Here is a 21,171-nt window from a genome sequence, read left to right as displayed (position 1 = left end):
TAACTATATATTGTAACATATAGTTATTAATGTTAATTTTAATTAACAGTATATTTGTAATTTGTATAAATATTTTTTTTTTTGAGTAATTGTATAAATATTAATAAATATATTTATTTTAAATAAAATACATTACTCTATTTTATTTTATTGAAGGTAGTAACTATAATTATTATTACTTTTATTATTATATTATTTGATATGCCTAATTCTTATTAAAAATTGAAATAAAAAAGTAAAACAAAGGGTTAATATATATATATATACACGGGTGGACATGGGTGGTAGGTAGTGAATGCTGTATTTTTGTAATTTGTTAACATTACCGTATAAAATGAATTTTTTTTTAGATTACGGTAGAAGGTAGAAGATGTAAATTAGGATTGACATCCTGTCCCTATTATACGAGGCCGAGAGATGGACAATCCGAAATCAAGGAACCAATTTTGAACAGAGCGGTGGGTACGTTGGGCCATAAGTGGTTGTAGGCCCATACCCATTGAATGCAATCAAATTAAAATGTCCTGTAATGTCATTTTACCCCATTATTTACTAAAATCATATTTCACCCACCTCCCTCCTCAAACCAACAACTCCCTTCACTCACTTCACTGCCTCACACCCTAATTTTATTTTTACTTTTTTTTTAAAAAAAATTATTTCTTTACCACAAAACAAAAATATATTTTAAACAATTACAATCACTATGGAGGCTTTCGCCGGCGACCGGCAAATTCCCAACTCCGACGACTTTCCTCAGCTTATTGCTCCTTTCCCGGAGCCGACTGTGGACCTCATTTACGCCCATCCGAATGCTGTGGTCCATTCTCCTGACATCATCAATCACCGTCCGATTTCACCTCCCCAGAAACTCCGGCCTATTCGCTGCCACGTTCGGTCCCCTGTTGCTGATGTTCGGGGCAACGTTGGGCTCGTAGAAACCCTGGCCAAGGGGTTTTTGGGCGACCAGTCGGAACCCCTTGATGAAGAGTTTGACTGCGCCGTCAAATTTGAAACTCAGAGAGACGACGTTGGTAGTGGTGGGAGCGTCTCCGTTACGGTAGATGACCCGATTCAAGTCGGGTTGGGCTCATTTGGGGAGGATTGGGAGATGAATGGTGGCGAACGTGTAGTGGAGGACGAGTCTAGGTGAGTTTTTGTTTATCCAACATTTTTTATTGCAATTATTTTTTTAAGGGTTAGAAGAATGATATAATATTGTGACATTTTATGTGTCTTTGAGTCCTTCTCAGTATTTTTCATGCCAGTGGCAATTTTTTTTTTTTTTTTGAAAAAACCGACACTTTTTCTTTCTGTTTGTTTTGCACACGGCGGCTTTTATGATTTTTTTCACTTTTTTTTTTTAATATTATGTTTTGTTTATGTTGTTGCCAAACGACTTGTAGCTTAAGAAGATAGCTTGATCAGTACAATTTACAAAGTTTTTCTTTATTTGTTGGTTTGAGGAGTATTTATCTTTAAATTTCTTTTCAGAGTAAATTTATTCTATTAAACTAAGGTTGTTGTTTCTTAACAAAGCTCTACACAGTGCAATGGGGCCATGATACTGCTTCAAAGTATTGTGGTCCAACAAAACCGAGTTGAGCTAGCTTCTTTTAATCCAAAAATAATGAAACTAATAAATTAAAAAAGGCCCTCTTGTTTAGAATGTTATTTTGGAATGGTAGTGAAACATTGGTAGCTAGCTTTGCTGAGTACAATATGTTTATGTGCATCGTTATGCCAATTCAATGTTTGTATGTTTTCCAATAATTTTTATTTTACATGTTGCTGGTTTAGGAACATGAGTTGAAATGTCGCATTATATTTTAAATCAGCTGTTTTTTCCTCATGGGTTTTGTTTAATTTTGCCATTTTTCTTATTCTTGGTTTGCAGTTGAGGTTGAGACACGTTAAATAAGCACTCTTATAATGCATGTGCCATAGTGTTATTTTGGTGCATCTCGGGTCTTTGTTAGTTAGTGCAATATTGTTCTCAAATGAGCTAGTAATTTGAGGTGCTTTATGTCTATAAGCCATTATTAGAATGTTAGAAACTTCCATGGCAATGAATGAATCAATAATACTGTTTCTTCACTGTTCTCAGCTCGTCTTCTGATGATGAAGTTAATTATTCAGTAGCAAACTTTAAAGGAGTTGTTAATCAGAAGAGAAGAAAATCCAAAAGAAATATTGAGCATTTTCTTGAAAATATGGTGACTAAAGTGATGGAGAAACAAGAAGAGATGCATAACCAGTTGATAGACATGGTAAAGAAGATGGAGAGGGAGAGAATATTGAGAGAAGAAGCTTGGAAACAGATGGAGATGGAAAGAAGGAAAAGAGATGAGTTGGTAAGAACCCAGGAAACATCTCGAAGCTTAGCTCTCATTTCCTTTCTCCAGAACTTGTTGGGTGAAGAGATTCAAATCCCTGAACCGGTATCTCGACCATTCATGGAAGAAAATAGGGTTGGTAGAATTGATGCTCAAGCAGATACCAAATGCAATTCAGAAAATAAAAGATGGCCAGAAGATGAAGTACAAGCCCTTATAGCTCTTCGAACTGATTTAGAACATAAGTTTCAAACTACAGACTCCAAAGGATGCATCTGGGAGGAGATTTCAGTTGGTATGTATAGTATGGGCTACAACAGAGCGGCAAAAAAGTGTAAAGAGAAATGGGATAACATGAACAAATATTTCAAGAAGCCAAATGGTAGTGGGAAGAAGCGTTCTGCCAATGGTAAGACCTGTCCATATTTCCGAAGCTTGGAATCCCTTTACAAAAATGGAGTTGCAAACTCAGGAATTGGCGATAGTACCCCAAACAATGGGGATGAAGTCAGAAGTGAAAAGGAGTCTGGAGAGTCTCCTTACACCGGTTAAAACCTTTTTGTAGTGCTAAGTAGTCTCTGAGCATCACTTTCTCCCTCAGTTTTCTCCGCTAACTATGGTAGGTTGGTGGAGAATATTATCCAAAAACTATATACTTTCCCATTCTCATATTTTGTAATATTATCTAATGGTTATTTGCTATGTCATCTATGATCTTACCTACTTTTCTACGACCAATAGTTTTGTCTTGTATTGAACGTAGAAGTTTGCATCCCAATGGAACTGTTTAGAGAGTTGTAGTTCAGTAAAAATTAAAAAAGAAATTTATGTACTCTGTCCGCATTCGAATTCTTCTAGCATACTTGGGTATTCGGAAGCATATACTTTTCAAAGAAAAACGTGGAAGCGATTACGACAATTGATTTATTTATTCTATTGAGGGAAGAGAATACTACAACTTAGAGCGTATATAGATCAACATAGTGATAGTAAAAACAACAACATAATGAATAATTATTGTCCTAAAAGATGAGAATCATCCATATTTAGATAAAAATGTGAAGAGAAGAAGCGCATCATAATTATAATCTTTATTCTTCAAACAGAGGAAGAGGTGGCTCGAGAGAGAAGGATGAAAACAACGAACAAGACGATAGGAAAGACGAGGAGCGTTAAAACAGAAGGGGGCTGCACTGCTCCCATTCCCAACGGAAGAAAGAGCAACAAAGCCGCTACCACCATTATCATCACCGCCGAGACGACACTGCACACACCATCACCGTTATTACTAATATTATTATTGTGTCCTTCCATAATAACTCAATCTGAATATTCGTTTATTATTACCTAACTTCTTTTTCCGCATATATAAGTACTGCGCATAGTGACTATTGGAAGTGACACAACGGTTGGCCAATACCAACCGATGCATGTAACATTCGATACGCGTACATATGACTCAAAAGGAAAGATTTGCATATACCAATTCGTAACGTTTCGGAACCAACTAGGTTAGTAGGATCAGACTCTGTCCCTTGTTCAGATCATGGAGGGATCATTAACTGAAGGGATTTTGACACAAAAAATATTACCTAGGCATTTAATTACAACAAATTAAAATACATAAGCATTTATGCCACAAATTTCCCCTTTTTCTTAATAATTGGATTGGCAATTTTATCTTACTATACAAACGAGAAAAGCATCGCTAAAAAAAAACGATAAAAGCAGAAGGAAAGGAAGAAAACGTTTCAGTATTACTTACACCTGAAAAGTAATTGACCAAAAAAACCCACCAAAAAGTTACTACCAGCCTCATTTTTGGAAAAATGAGTGTATAAAAATGGATGGGCCTCCTGGGCTGGAAGATGAATAAACAGGCCCATTTACGTTGTACAAGTACGAGGGAGCAAAGCAACCTACTACTGCCGGTAACAACGAAGTCCATGTGGATTGTGATGGGGTGCTGTCCATCAGTGAAGCCTAATAAGTACCGGCAAGCGCCGGCTTCCTCGTTCAACTCGCTAATGGCTGCCACATTAGTTGTGCTTTTCATTTACTATAAGTTTTGACTCGCCATTTAACAAGTTATAGTGCCTTTTACTGCTGCATTTTCAAAATCGAAAATTTTATAGAGAAAACGCAAATATCCATCTTGGAATATTTTTCTAGCTTGGCAGAGAGATCAATCGAAATGGAACGAGGAGGTTTTCATGGCTATCGCAAGATCCCCAATGCAAGCTCTGGTAAACTATATAAATATATACATACATTCTGTACACATATACATTATATTTATCTTCAAATTGACTTACTATATACAAATCATTATTTATTAACATTATTTAACAAAATGTTTATTTGATATTCTTGGTTTAATATTCTCTATCGGTTATCAACGTCTTCGTCTTTAGACTTTAGATTGTGAATATCATCCATCATCTCATGCATGCAATAGTAATCAATCTCTTACCAGCTGGGTTGCTTGGTAAGCGATAATCACGGATTTGTTAGTACGTATGTATACAAACCGTGCCTTCACATCCTAATGTTCCGTATCATCATCTTCTCCATCGACGATCTGATCATTAATATCTTTCATTATTTTATTAAATTCGTCGATCATGTCAACTTCTCTCTATCTATCTATGATATATAGATATAAATTTATATATATATATATGTCTGCAATCATTTAATCTGTTGGCCATAGAGTCAAAATGCATGACTTGAATGATGATAAGGTCGATCATGGTATATATAAATATATATACTGTATATTATATTTTTCATTTTATATATGTACACAAACTCCCTCGATCGAGTGGAACAAAAAAACCTGATCATCAGTGGTGCAAAGATGGCAAACAACATGTGTTTGCGTACAGCTAAGATGATCAAAAGAGTTAGAAACCGTAGAATAATAGTGCAGTGTTTGGGAAATGACTTGAGGGTGTACAGGTGGCATGTACCCTGCATGCAACACATGACCCCACATCAACAAGTGGCAGCCATGCATGCTTTCTCAGCCAATACTTTACTTAGCCCACCCCCACTCTAGTTTGAAATTTTGAACCTTTTATAATTAACATATATATAACATGTAGAGTATATATATACGTATACCCATAATATACATGCAGTATGTACGTTTTCGATTCTTCTCTCTTTCTTCTGCTTGTAATAATGGATTCAGCCGTTTCTTTAGTATTACTATTACCTAGTGGCTGCCTAAGCTAGTAGTGATCATATCAAATATGACTTTTTCTCTATCGCGCGCTACTTTTCAAGAGTGATGAAGTTAAAGTACGTAAACTAATAAATCAGCATATGATAATAATTAATGTTGATGATCAGTTATAATCAAATGTCGCCGAACTCAGGGTCTTCCATTCATCCACATATCGGTGGGTCGGTCGTTCGATTAGGTGGCATTGTGAGAAAACAAAGTATCGCTATTAAATGAGGAACAGAGTCCGGTATATATACTTTTAATTTTTTTTACCGAATGAAAGACATGAATATGGTTGGCTGGTTCTACTCTACTTTGTCTTTTTCCTCTTTCGATGTCAGATCCCTTCTGAAAGCTTCAAACTTTATCGTTGTCTTTTTTCTTTTCTTTTAATATATATGCCTATAAAATTTCAAATATTCATCTACGCCAATAGCCTTTCGTATTAAAAGAAAAGACTTCCAAGTTTCATAATGATGAATCTCTGATCACGAGGTTGCTCTCTCAGCTCAGAGCCACATCATCACCATCTGATTGGCCAAGTAGCTCCACCAGGATTCTCCCACGGGATATATATGCCGTGTTTCATGGCCCACAACTGCGTTTTCCTGGTCCACGTGCGTTACGGCTACCATCTCTCACGTGCGCTTTTTCGGGGTCCACTATCCTCATGTGGCATTTCTGCTCAATCGACAGATGCTATTTCTTACCTCTTCTTTCTTAATAAGATAATTATATGTAACCAAGTATTAATTATGGCATCTGATCGTCGCATTAATTACCACAATAACACAATAAATTGACATTAAAAAGTTGAACATTTATACATATTATCCATGCACCGGTTGAATATTTGTGTTGGTTTTGAGCAGGAACAGCGGCCAAAGTATCAGAAATCAACGGAAGCAGGTTAAACGAGATCAATCCCCAACCGAGCGACGAGAATGAATGCACGGTTCGGGAACAAGATCGGTTCATGCCCATCGCTAACGTCATCCGAATCATGCGTAAGATCCTCCCACCGCACGCCAAAATCTCCGACGACGCGAAGGAGACGATCCAGGAGTGCGTCTCGGAGTACATCAGCTTCATCACTGGAGAAGCCAACGAGCGGTGCCAGCGAGAGCAGCGGAAGACCATCACCGCCGAGGACGTGCTCTGGGCCATGAGTAAGCTCGGCTTCGACGACTACATCGAGCCCCTCACACTCTACCTCCACCGCTACCGCGAGACCGAAGGCGACCGTGCCACCGTCAGGGGTGGTGCTGGGAGTGCCTCCGATTTAGTTGCTGCTCCCTTCATGAAGAGGCTCGGTAGCTTAGACTACTCCGCCTTAGCCACGGGTTTTGTACCCAATGCGGCGTCGTTTCATGTAGCCGGGCATCATCATAACGGGTTCTTTGGCTATTTCAAGGATGCCACCGCCGCTACTGCTTCCGGTGCTGGAGGAGGCTCGTCCCAGGCCGCAGTGGCCAATGGAGAACAAGTACATGGGCAGTATAAGTGAAAATATATGTGGATCACTGTGAAATTTGATTGGATTTGATCATCAAGTGCTAGTGTACCGTGGTGGTTTAATTTTTGTTTTTGTTTTGACGGCTTTATACATAGCTGTTTTCGATATGGATTATCCAAATCAAGACTTCCAAAGTTTAATGTTAGACTCTTCCGTTGCCATTTCTCGAAGCCATCTATATTCTTTCTGTTTATATTATTTTGATTAGAAGCAAGCAACATGCGTACATGAGCCTAAATTTATGTAGCTTTTTTATTCTTATTTCTACCCAATATATTACACCCCTTTCGAAAAAAGAAAAAATACCCCACTATATTATGATAAAGTACTACAATAAAAACAAAACTAATATTTCTTCAAAAGAAAAAAATTGAAAAAAAATACTAATAAAGCATCACCTTATTGTTATTGTTTATATATATATATATATATATATATATATACTAGTGTTTACCCAAAATTGGCTCCGGATGTGGCAGGAATTTCTTTCGTGACTGGCACGTGGCAGTTTTGAATGAAGGGATCTTGTTCGACCATTGACCCGATAATCATTAATTCTTCGAGTCTCGCGATTGGGTGCGACCAGTCAGGTCGTATATTTTCATTTACTTCTTTTGGAATACGTAATCTTGTAATAATTACATTTATAATGTTTTATTTTATTACCTTGATATACTAATCTTAATTGTAATTAAGGCTCATCGGCCCATATAGCCCTCTTGAGCCTATAAATAAGAAGAAGATGGCTCAAGGAAAAGACTTTTGAACTTTTGATCTTGGTATTTAAAGAGAAAAGCATAGTGTGATTATCCATCGAAACGGTAATCCTCTCAAGGCTTGTGAAACTCAAGAACCCTAGTTCTTTGATCATAATTTTGGGATTCAATATCAATAAGAACACTAAGTGGGCGTAGGTCATTAACATCCAGTTGGAGCCGAACCACTATAAATCACTTGTGTCATTTTCTTTCCATTTGATTCTCTTCTTAATTTTCTTTTGTTCTTTGTCGTTTATTTGACTCCGTGTCGTTGGCCAAATCAAGGGTCAACAACTAGGTAGAAGCAACTTGAAATACACTGATTCACAGTTTTTTTAAATATATATATATATAATAGAATGAATTATAGTTTTATAGTATATATAAATATTTATATCAATAATCTATACATATATAATATCTAAACACAATATTGATATAAATATTTTTTTTACATTACTACATGACATATATATAAAATACTATAATATTTAAAAAGAAATTATTAATAAAAATAAAATAATAATAGAAAAAGTCATAGTGTAGACAATGTATATATGCATCAACTATTTTTAATTTCTAATATATCTCACAATGTCCTTTGTTCAATTTGATAAAGAAAAATAGATATAATCACTTGATAAAAAATAAATTATCATACAAATTTATAAGATAAAAAAATAATATGTATGTCTTTATTATTTTTAAATAAATATGATTTAATTATTTAAATTATCACAAAATATCTTTAAAATATCCTATTTTAATTAATTAATTAATTAATCTTTTATAAGTTTATATTTGTTCTAGTTTTTTAATTTGGCAATGACAACAAAATATTATATATTATATGTTTAATGTAATATTAAGTTTAATTAACTTTTATATGTATGGTTTTATTATTTTTAAATAATTATCATTGTAAAACATCTCAAAAATATCCTATTTTAATTTGTTTAATTATTTTTTTATTTAATTTTATTTAAATTTAAGTCATGTTTACAATCTACTGTTAAATATAAAAAATTTCTATTAAATATAAGAATATTCCGTTAAAGTTAACGAAAAAAATAAAAAATCGTTAAATGTGTAGATAATGGAAATTCTTGGTTTTAACGATTTTTTATTTTTTTCGTTAACTTTAACGGAATATTCTTATATTTAACGGTAGACTGTAAACATGACTTAAATTTAAATAAAATTAAATAAAAAAATTAAAATAGGATATTTTTGAGATATTTTACAATAAAAATTATTTAAAATAATAATACCATATATTTTATAACTTAAATAAAATTTAATATTATATTAAACATATAATATATAATATTTTGTTGTCACTGCTAAATTCAAAAACTAGAATAAACATAAACTTAGACAAAAAATAATCAGATTAATTATAATAGGATATTTTTAAGATATTTTATGATAAATTAAAGGGAAATTTACGGCAATAATGCAATGTAGTTAGATTTGTTGCACTTAAATGCATACTGTTGCTCATTTGGTGCAGCATTGGTCTTTGGGCCGTTAAGTTTGACCAGAGACCTACGTGGCTATACCTGATTGGTCTAATTTTATTTAAATATTAAAAAAATATTTAAAATTAAAAACCCAAAAATAATTAAATTTTCTTTCATACATTTAGAAAAATAAATTTAATATTTTAGAAAAATAAATGCAAACTAACTTAATATTTTAATTATCATAAAACTTAATTAAAAAAATATCAATTAAACTAAACCCAAAAATCCAATTACTCATGAACAAAAATAATTAATCCAACCCTTTATATCTTTATGAATGAAAATTTCTTTATATATTTTTCACGTGTCTAATATAAATCAATCCCCAGATTACACCAAAAGAAAGAAATTACTGAAGAACAAACAAAGTTATATTAATGTATTCAAATTACCCAAATCACTAAGTCAATAACATATAAATATATATATGGTGTTCTTTCTTTGTTAAATCCAAAAATTATAAAAAAAAAATCAATCAATTTTTTCAAACCACAAACAAGTAAGTGGAATTAAGAACAGACAAAATAGATCGGAGTTTGTGGGTTGAGACTGAAGTCATCGATTGAGGATAGAGCCAAACGCTACTAAGACGAAGAACAAGATCGGGACTACCAAGAGAAGAGAGTTCGACGTCGAGACCACCTGGAGACGAGACTGGGTGCTCCGTCCATGGGGTCGACTGGATCTGGGTTAAGATTGAAGTCGTCTATTGAGGACGAAGCCAAATGCTACTAAGAAGAAGAAGATCTGGACCGCCTGGAGAAGAGAGTTTGACGTCAAGACCACCGGGAGACGAGACTAGGTGCTCCGTCCATGGGGTCGCTGGATATGGGTTTTGAGAATATCTGTGAAACGTGGGGTTTGGGTTTGGGCTGAATAGCGAAGATGGAGAAGAAGAAGAATATGATGACGATGGTTTAGTATTTGAGTTGTATTGAGATTAGGGGAAGAAAAGAAGAACATGAGGTTTAAAATTAGGGGAAAAAGAAGATGAATGAAGGGAGAGACGAACAAGAGTAGAAAAGAATTAAAAAAAAGTCTAAATGTTTATTTTAATTTTAGTTTTAGGTTTAATTTAATACCACTTTTTAAAATGATTTTTAATTAAGTTTTATGATAATTAAAAAATAGCTTAAATTTATTATTTAAATACATAAAATAAAATTTAATTATTTTTATATTTTTGGATTTTTTAATTTAAAACTATTTAATTATTTTTAAATAATTTTTTAATATTTAAATAAAATTGGATCACTCAAGTATAGCCACGTAGGTTCCCAGTCAGACTTAACGGTCCAGGGACCAATGTCTGCACAAAATAAGTAACGGTAGGCATTATTGTCGTCAAAATTTTTACATAAGCATTTAAGTGCAACAAATCAAACTACATAGGTATTATTGTCGCAAATTTACCTAATTTAAATAATTAAATCATATTTGTTTTAAAATAATAAAGGCATACATATCATTTTTTATCTTATAAATTTGTGTGATAGTTTATTTTTATCAAATGATTGGAGCTCTTTTTCTTCATCAAATTCACCAAAGGACATTGTAAGATACATTAAAAACTAAAAATAGTTGATGCATGTATACTACTGTTTACACTATGACTTTTTCTATTCTTATTTTATTTCTATTGTTAATTTCTTTTTAAATTTTATTATATTTTATATATATGTCATGTAGCTATGTAAATATATATTTATGTCAACATTGTGTTTAGATGTCATATATGTAGAGATTGTTGATATAAATATTTATATATACTACAGAATTATAATTCATTCTATTATATATATATATTAAAAAAAACAGTTAACCAGTTTTTATTAAAATTATAGATAATTTTTACAACTTTAAAACTAAGCAAACTGCATTGCACGTTGCTTCTACATATTATTTATATATTTACTAGGTAGAAGCAATATACGTTTGCTTAGTTTTAAAGTTGTCACTACAAGAAAAAGACTCTACAGCGACGACATGTCGTCACCAAAATGGCGTCGCTCTAGGTCTGTATGTGTAGCGACCTACAGCGACGACAAAACGCAGTCGTCGCAGTAGTGTTTTACTCCAACGACGAATGTCGGTCGCAGTAAGAAATCCTTTTTTTCGGTTGGACTTGGATATTGGGACAACATATTGTCGCTGTAGGTGGTTGCAAACTTGAAAATTTGAATTTTAAAAAACTCCTACATCTACAGTGACGATATGTCGTCGCTATAGAATGTGTGGGTTTATATGCCTTTAGCAACCACATGTCGTCGCCATAGGGTTACTAAATCTCAAATTTTCGTGTTCAGCGTTCGCTACAGGTATATAATTTTTTTTTTTAAAATAATTAACTATATTAATTAAAATTTATTTAATAAACTATTAAATATTAATTAAATAAATAAAACTAATTTATTTAATTAAATAATAAAATCAATTTATTAATTAAATAATAAATTCAATTTAAAATTAATATAGTCTCCAAAATGTTAAGGGAAATTTGAATTTTGATGCATAATAGGGGGTGATATGTCAAAATAGTACTTAGCTAAAAAAACATCACACTTTTATCTTAGTATTCCATTTCATAACCAAAATGCCCTGACATAAGTTTCCCTCTTTTTTTCTCCTGTTGTATTCTCCATCTATATCTTTCATGTTTTCTCTCTCTATCTCTCTAAGCTCTCATTCACAAAAGCAGCCACAATTATCTTAATCTATACTAATTTTCGAGGTCATTTTGTATTTCAAATCTAGGAGTAAGTTGTGAATCCTTTCAAATCAAAAAACTTTATTTTGGTTTCTCTTTCAGATCTATAGGCAAAAATCGTATGAGTAAATATATATTTGTTATGTAGTGAGGAAACTTGTTTATTTACACTGTTTGTGCTATTTCGAACAGATTTGTGTATGTCTTCATGTTTTATTGTAATTTTTCACTATCGGAATGGATTTTCATTCCTTTCTTGGTTTTTCTCTGGGTTTTTTGTATGCCTTGTTGAGACTCGATGGTCCTCGATAAAACCCTTTTATGTATATGTCAATTGGGTACCTTGATATGCCTCAATGAGACTCGATGGGGCTCGACAAAACCCTGATACGTTTATCTCAATTGGCTACCTCGATATGACTCAATGGACCTCGATAGAGGCATATAACTTAATGTAGATAGTATGTGCCTCGATGGGTTTATAAGAAATTTTTTGGGCAGTCTGCCTCGATGTACCTGGACTGTCCTCGATAGACCTCGATAGGTAATAAGAATTACTTTAGATTGCCTGCCTCGATTGTACTCGATAGGTTGACCTCGCTAGGCCTCGACATATCTCGATAGAAGTTGATTTTTTGTTGTTTTATGTTATAGTTTGAATTTTTGACCTTTTTTTTTTATATACAGATTCGACTATTTCCATATTTGTTGCATTCAATGGTGTTTGGGAACTAGAAAATAGGGATTGGATTTTCAGGGATGCTGAAAATCAAGGTCTGCCTTTGGAGAAGGGTGTGACGTGTGAGCAACTGCTTGACATTCTGTACGATGAGCTTGAAGTGGATAAATGTGTGTATGACTTGAAAATTGAGGTCCCGTACACATGCCTCTCACAATCCGTCAAACCTATCGTTACCAAAAATGATAGACATATGCGTGCTTTCATTGGGTTAGCATCGAAATCTGTAGAAAAGTTGATTCCTCTATGTGCGACATTGGTTAAGAATGGATGTATAAGAAATGCATCAGCCTCTTCCAGCATTAATAAAGAAGTTCAATTTGAAGATAAGATTTCTCCCCCATGTCATGGTTTCAAAGGAACTCAAAGTGAGGTTGGGACATTTGTTCCCGAGACAAATCTAGACGTTATAACCCATGATAATATCCCTGTTAGAGATCCGCAATATTTTCATGACACAGCGGAGTATGATCCCTATGGCTACGATCCTTATGTCAACGACGATCTTGTTGCTAATGAAGTAGATCTTGGTGAGCCAGATATTAGAACAGATTTGTCAACGCAGAGTTCAGATGTTATGGTAGTTGAGGAGCACAGAATAGAAGATCGACAAACACCTGAGACCAGTAGTAGTTGTCCAGGTCCAAGTAGAACTGATTATAGTTTTGATTGAACCCTATTTCTTCTTCTCCTAATAATGTTTCAATTGCTTCTACATATTCTTCTGAACTCCTCTAATAACCTTCTTAAAGGATAGCTTCCCCCATATCTGTGTTGTCTTCTCTAGGTCATTCAATACCTCCTCTATCAAATAGCACAAACCCAGCTTAAATACATCCTCTGGGTTTGTCGAGGCTTTCAAAGCATCTTTCAACTGGCCGAAACTAACCTTCTAATCGCCATTAAAATATTCTTGGATGATCTGATTACTTGAAAGATGCTCTCTCAACTCATCTGGGGACGGTGTGTTCCCAAAATTCAGCCCGGTGACTAGGACAAACTCTGCAATCCCAAATCTGCAAAGAGTGTTTCCCAAGTAGAACTAACCCTCTTCAGGCGTCTTGCTTTCCACCTTTCGCAACATAAGCTGATGCAGTAGAATCCCGGAAAAACTAAAGGGTTTAACCTTGAAGAATTGTCCCAACGGACATGCCTCTGACCATTCAATTAGCCTCTGCCTCCTAAACTGTTATATAAAGGTATCTAAGTAAGCACTACCCCTATAGGTGACACAACCACGAAAGTGCTTCTCCAATGATATAATAAGGTCAGACATCTGAAGAAGAAAAAAACAAAAAAAATTGTTAGGAATATATTTTAAACAATCTAGTAAACATCGAGGTTTTAAAAAATCAAACGGCCAATAAAATATTGAGGCCTGTCTAGGTACCTCACAATAGTGATGCTGATCATTACTGTCGAGACCTATCGAGACCTGTTGAGGCTTGTCGAGGTCTATCGAGGCATAGGCAAAATCATAATATACCTAATTCTATCGAATCTTATCAAGGTCTATCGATTTCTATCGAAATCTATCGAGGCCATGCTAAGTCATAATAATACGTAATTCTATTAAGGTCTATCGAGGCAATGCAAAATCATTATATATATAACTCTATCGAGACCTATCGAAGCAGATGCAAAAACAAAGTATGTCTAATTCTATCAAGGCATGTTGAGGCCTATCGAGGCACAATCAAACACAAAACCTAACATATACTATCGAGGGCTATCAATTTCTATCGAGGTGAACAAAAATATCAAGAAAAAGCTCAAATTTCTTTATTCCCCAGCTCCGATCTATCATATGAACAAAAAAATTAACAAATAAACAGGCCCAAACAATTTATTGTAGAATAAACATGTAAATCTCTCATATTTTTCTATTTCGGGGTTGTTTCGTCGATCTCTTGGGTTTTATACGCTTACCCGCCTACTCCAGTCGAGATTTCTTGCCACTGATGTGCGGTCGTGGTTGTGGAAGACAATGCCCACAAATTTGACAATGAATGCAAAAGGAGAAAGAGAGAGATTTTGGGGATTTTGATTTCAAGGCCGAGAGAGTGAAGGAGATAATAGAGAGAGTAGAGAGAAAAAGTGGGAAACAAATGATAAGCGTATTTTTGGAACTAAGGAAAATATTAGGATCAAATAGACATTTATATAGTGGGTTTTAATGCATCAATAAAACATAAGTAGTATAGGCTCCAAAATAAAAATAAAAAAACAACACAAAATATTAATAAGTTCAAAATAATAATATAACCAAACTAAATATTATCTAAATCAATTCCAAAGTCGTTGTCATCTTATAAAGTCGTCAGACTATTGTGGTGGTTGTGGTGGTTGCTGTAGTAGTTGTGGCTATTATGGTTGAAATTAGCTCGAGTCTGGAAAGTTCGTTATCATGGATTGTATTATATTCATATCCAAGTTTAAAGGCTGAACTTGTGGAGTTTGGATATTCGGATATGTAGCTTGTATAAGTTATTGCATTTGCTGGAAGTTGTTGTTCTGAGCCATAATAGCTTGACTTAAGTGTTGAACCATGATATGGAAAACCTCAGTTGTTACCATTGGAGGGTCAGCTGTGGTAGACGGAAATTGTGATGCCTCTCTTCATCTGGTGGCGCCTGAGGCAAAGGTACTATTGTCTTTTAACTTGCGTCCAATACCTCGATAGTGACCACGATTTTGATCAAGTAACTTTGAGACGAATTGTGTCTCATCGACAGAGACACTTTAAGGGGGTTGTGCTATAAACACACAAGGCAATTGGCTGATAAGTGTAATGCATGCAAACGTAAGAACTAAGCATAGCACATATATAGCAAAAACTACCTACATAACACTCAATAAAATTTTGAGTATCACTCTACTGCCTCCAAAAAACTTACTCTTGTCTTGGTTTTTGTTAAAACCGTAAAAAATATACTATAAACTCATATAAAAGATCGATCATAAAACCAATTCGCTGAAGTAACATATAGAAGTTCATTGCATGAAGTTGAGACACAATAGCAAACAAGATCAACCAAAAATCCAAATATTTATACAACCTAAATCAAACACCTAAACATCAAAGAACTAATGAGCTTATGAAAATATCAAAGAAAAACAAAAGGTTTCTACGGGAATATCTAAAACTAAATATGTGTACTGCCATCTTAACTCTCAAACACTACACTCATTTCAACATTCTCCCACGCTCATTCAGTACGGAACCAACCTAATAATAGGTAACTTAGTTAAAATTTGTGGTTTGTGGCTAGTTCCACTGTTCATACAGTTGAGGCAGTGCCGATTGGACCAGAAAGAGAGAAAGCCTAAAATCCTTTAAAACTACAAAGTAATAAAACAAATAGAAATAAAAACTATGAATTAATTCGTACCCCAGGAGTCAAAAGCTGAAACCCATAACAAAGAATTTCAAATTTTGTAATGTGTGAATAGAAAAAAGCAGGACTTGGTGTAGAATTAACCGAGACGCTTAGCGACGAAGTTCATGGACAAAAACGAAAAAGTATAGAGGATGACTCACGAGATTACAGCTATTCTTTAGTTCTCTGTCGATACGATAAACGCCGCCTGAGACGAAGTGTTCGATGAAATGCCACAACGAATGGATCCTCTATGCTCTCTACTTGGGAACGCACAAGGTTGGCGCTATATGGTGAATTGGGCTACTAGTCCACTATCTACGATCAAAATAGATATAGGAAATTACATTTTATATGAGATTTTTAATAGAGTGTGCAAAAATATGGCTTTTTTTCAAAAAAAGTTAATCTCTGGTTTTTTTTAAGAATTTTCACTTTTATGAATTTATTTTCCTATATTTTTGTATAAAAGTTGGTTTATGCCATAGTTTTACTCTTAATCAAATTTGGAAGCGTATGTTTGTAATTTAATTATTATTTTTTTTAGGTTATTTGTTTTTTATATTGTTTTTATATTACTAATTTTATATTAAATTTTTCTTTGGTTGTTTTGCAAATTTTTTTTTTTTGTAATATGAATTGTTTTTAAAATTATTATTTATTTATTATAAACATGTTTTTTTAAGATTGTACGTTTTTTTTTTCAAATCCTGGGTAGCGTAACCAGTTACTTGATTGATCTTAAAAAAAATCATAGAGCTAGGTTAAATAACAAGCACCAAGAGGGATAACAAGTTATCCTGAGATGAGTAACTTTCTGTCATAAGAGGGGTAACCAGTTATCTAAGAGGGGTGACGAGTTACTCATATTAAATATGAAAAGAAACATCAAATTTGAAGGAAAAAAATGGAAGAACACTTCATTAAAAAAGGAAGAAGAAATAACTATGATATTAGTAACACAAGTAACTAGTTACCATAAAGAAATCATAAATATACACACACCAAAATGTGAAAGTAACCAGTTACCCTCATAAATATACACACAAAGAATGTGAAGGTAACTAGTTACCCATTCACGTTTTCATATTTTTATTATTTTTCTTTCCAAATTTTGGTATTCCTATAAGTGTTACAGTAAAAAGAAAATGCTGAAAAAAATTATTTGATTTTTTTTTTACATATAGTGGAAAAAACTATAAAAAAAAATTACAATAATAAAAGATAATAAATAAAAAAATAGTAGAATAATTATGTAATGTTAAAATATATGTGTGAAAAAAATGAAAAAAAAAAAAAGAAATAGAATGAGAAAAGAATAAGTACAAAAATGGAAAAAAAAACCAAAGAAATGATGAATGAAAAAAATAGATGAATAAATAAGAATGAAAAGAAGAAGAAGAAAAATAATGGAAAAATGAAAAGAAAAAAAAATATGAATGAAAAAATTGGTAGAAAAAAATGAAAAAAAAATGGAAGAAGAAGAAAAAAAGCTCATATGTGTGAAAAAAGAAAAAAAAATGGAAGGAGAAAATAATAAATACAAAAATGAAGAAAAAATAGAATGAAAAAAACAAAACAATACAAATGAAAGAAAAAAATAGATAAATGAATAAAAATGAAAAAAAAAAAAAGAAGAAGAATAATGAAAAAATGGAAAGAAAAAAATTAGTACAAAAAAAAAAGAAAAAGGAAAAAATTGAAGAAAAAACAAGTAAGGAAAAAAAAGAAAAAATAATAAAAAAAATAATGGAAAAAAAAATTAACTTCAAAATCAAAGAAAACATAACTATGATAAAAAAATGTGACATTTCCATATTTTAGTTAGCTACTAATTGTGTTTCCTATATTTTAACTTTTTCTTTAATAAATTTCTCATACATATTAAGAAAAGTCTAACTCTCATATTTTTGCACATTGATAATATAAAAGTCATATTTTTAAAAAATTCCCAAATAAATACTTCGATATGAGAAGCCCATTAACCTATATACTTTCCACCCACTTCGGAAATATGCTAAAAATTTAATTAGCAGCATACCATTAACTTAAAATGTTAAAAAAAAACTTATATTTTAAAAAACATATAGAAAAAAGATTCTTCATAAAATTTTAATCTATTTTTAAAAATATTGTTGAAAAAAATAAAAGAACCAACTAAAAACATCCTTAAAATTAAATTAAAACCCAAAATGTGAAGAAAAAGCTCGACTTTTTTTATTAAAATTAAAAAGAAACACTAATAAATTAAACTTTTATTGTATTAGAAACTTAATATATATATATATTTAATCTTTAAAAACTAAAATCAATTAAACATACCCTAAACCCTACAACATAATCAACAAAGAAAAAAAAAACCTAAAACAAAATCAAAATTAAAATCATAAAACCTAATCAAAGAAAAGGCAATAATCTAGGGAGCTAAACAATCTCGAATGGCAAAAGGATGATGAGGCAAGAAAGACAATGCAACTAAGTTTGAGATCAAGATGAGACCATGGGATTGGGCAAGATTATGACGAGGCTAAGGGTTGAGAACAACAAACGAATGAGATTGCAACAAAGACCATAAAATGGGGACGTCACTAGTTTGGTTAGATTATTGAGACAACAATGTTGGCAGATGAATGAGATTGTGTTTGGTAGACCAATAATTAGCGTACAAAACCTTTGGGATATGCTTAGCAAAAGTGGAATTCTAACTCGAGGTAGAAAAATGCTTGTTAAGGTGTTGTTCGCTAGTCAGTGAGAATGTGCTCGAGTGTGTGAAGGACATATACTCAATCTCTTGAGGGAGGATTGAGACATGACTAGATGGGGTAGTCAATTCATAGAAATACTCAAGAAGTACCTAATCAAAGGATATGCTCAAGAGTAAAGAGTTCGGTTCTGATATCCCCAAAAATTGGAGGTCGATGACGTGGCAATAGAGGTGACAAGTGGTAATACATGGTCCGTAAAAGACACATTAATAAGTCAATAAATATATTGGCTCTTCAGAGTTGTGATAAAGTGACTTGACTTAGGAGTAGCTCGGTATGCCATGTTAGACCAGATATGTCATGCTAGACCAGTGTGCCATGTTAGACCAGATTGTCATGTTAGACCAGATTGTTAGTCGAGTACATGACTGCCCAGTCAAGAGCGTAACTGTCCAGTGAAGGTTTGTTCGAGCAGATTAAAGGTGATATGGATCAACTAGATAGAGCATGACTACGTTAAGATTCCCAGAAACGGCTTCAACAAGAATCGGTCTTGGCATACGCGGGAATCTCTCATTCTTCCCACAAATTGGGTGTTCAGTTATATTTTGAATATTTTTGTAATTTAAATGTCATAAATATAATAAAATATCCTGATTCTAGGGGATATGAGATGTATGATCCTAAGCCTATAAATATATGGCTTATGGGATCAGAAAGGGACTTTTTGGAAAATTTTGGGTCTGAGTTTTCTAGAGAGAAAAAGTGCTTGTATCTGAAAGAATTCTTGTATTCTTGTAATTTGTACTGAAGAAACTCAGTAGGCTTAGTTCATCTGATCTTGAGTATAGATCTATAAGCACAACTCTAAGTAGATTAGGCTATTACCAACATATTGGGGCTGAACCACTATAACAATTACGTGTGTTATTTACTTTCTGTTCAAAATTGTCTGTGTCGTTTAATTTCTCTTGAAGACTTTATCGTTTTTGACGTTCTCACGTTGTTGGCCAAAAACGCGGTCAACAGGTTCCAACTCTATGTCAAAAACAAAATGCAATTTACATTTAGGAAGCTAATGAATGTTGATTGGACAAGCCTACAAAATAAGAAACAATTTAAATATAATTTTCTTTGTATTTAATTAAGTTACTCAAATTTGAATATTTAATTGGTGACAAACTAGGTAACTATATTCCTTCATCATAAGAAACCCTGGTTTAATGACGACTCAAATAAGGCGGTCCCGATGAAACATGAAAGTAAGTTTAAGCACACTAACACACTAGCCAAACTCACGAGTCATGATGATGGATGGGCACAGTAGCAAATAAGTGACGACTGGGTATGGCGGCTCTAAAGTAGTGGTTTGATTTCTGAGTTCAAACTTTTTATGGGTCTAATTTATGATATGTAGTTTGCTGATTTTGGTATTGAGATTTTTGGGTAGTGAGTTTATATTTTATTTGAATATTGAACTCAAATTGTTCTAATTTGGCTATGGAGCCCTAATGGTATTTTTTAATACCCATAACTTGCAAACGACAACTAAAGAAGAAAAAAAACATCTCCACAAATAAACCTAGTCAGGATAGAAGCTTAGCTTGGAGCAGAAGAGTGCTCGAGTAATATCACATCAACTGACAATGCTCGAGAGGCATTTCAATAGATATTAAGAAGGTATTCAGGCATAGAAAAGACTCCATGTTTTAGCTCACTAGTAAATGTTGATCATGAGTAGGCGAGGTGACTAGTTATCAAATAATGTTTAACATTTAAGCATTGAGGAAACTCAAGCAGGAAGAGCTCGACCAACGATAAATAGAATATAATCATTATTTATTAATTTCTTTAATATTAATTAGTCTAAGCCTACAGTATAGGAATCTGTTATTATGGATATATAATTGTATTAGATTCATTTATCAAAATTTATACATTTAATTTGTAACAAATCAAGTAACTACTTCCTTTGACTTAATGATAGCTAACACACCGACAACTTTATAAAATAAAATGATCATGGTGAAAAATATAAATAAGTTTTTACTATTTTGAGAGTGCAAAGATGCTTCTAAAATTGCACCAAAAAGCCATCAATAAGAAACGTTAGTGGTCGTATGTGACCTCCTTAAGGTACCTTAAGGATACTTCTACCACATACTCTTAATTCAAGGATTTACAAGTATATTAATCACTTGATCAAACGAATTAAATATAATGATACTATGAAACACATAAAATTTTAAAACTTTTATATAATCTTATTAAT

The 21,171-nt window shown here is 32.9% G+C and overlaps 2 protein-coding genes across 2 annotated transcripts; both read left to right on the top strand.

The window, feature by feature from the left end:
- Positions 1-387: 387 nt before the first annotated feature.
- LOC133794722 (trihelix transcription factor GTL1) lies at positions 388-3,168 on the top strand. Its single transcript, XM_062232101.1, has 2 exons — positions 388-1,149; positions 2,108-3,168. The coding sequence occupies exons 1-2, from the start codon at positions 707-709 to the stop codon at positions 2,886-2,888; spliced, it is 1,224 nt and encodes a 407-aa protein (XP_062088085.1). The 5' UTR covers positions 388-706; the 3' UTR covers positions 2,889-3,168.
- Positions 3,169-4,530: 1,362 nt separating this feature from the next.
- Positions 4,531-7,287, top strand: LOC133794721 (nuclear transcription factor Y subunit B-1). Its single transcript, XM_062232100.1, has 2 exons — positions 4,531-4,582; positions 6,441-7,287. Exons 1-2 carry the CDS (start codon positions 4,531-4,533, stop codon positions 7,073-7,075), a joined length of 687 nt encoding a protein of 228 aa, XP_062088084.1. The 3' UTR covers positions 7,076-7,287.
- Positions 7,288-21,171: the final 13,884 nt, after the last annotated feature.

This window comes from Humulus lupulus, chromosome 8 (genome assembly GCF_963169125.1).
Source record: "Humulus lupulus chromosome 8, drHumLupu1.1, whole genome shotgun sequence".
NCBI classification, from domain to species: domain Eukaryota; kingdom Viridiplantae; phylum Streptophyta; class Magnoliopsida; order Rosales; family Cannabaceae; genus Humulus; species Humulus lupulus.
This window is presented reverse-complemented; position numbering and strand designations above follow the sequence as displayed.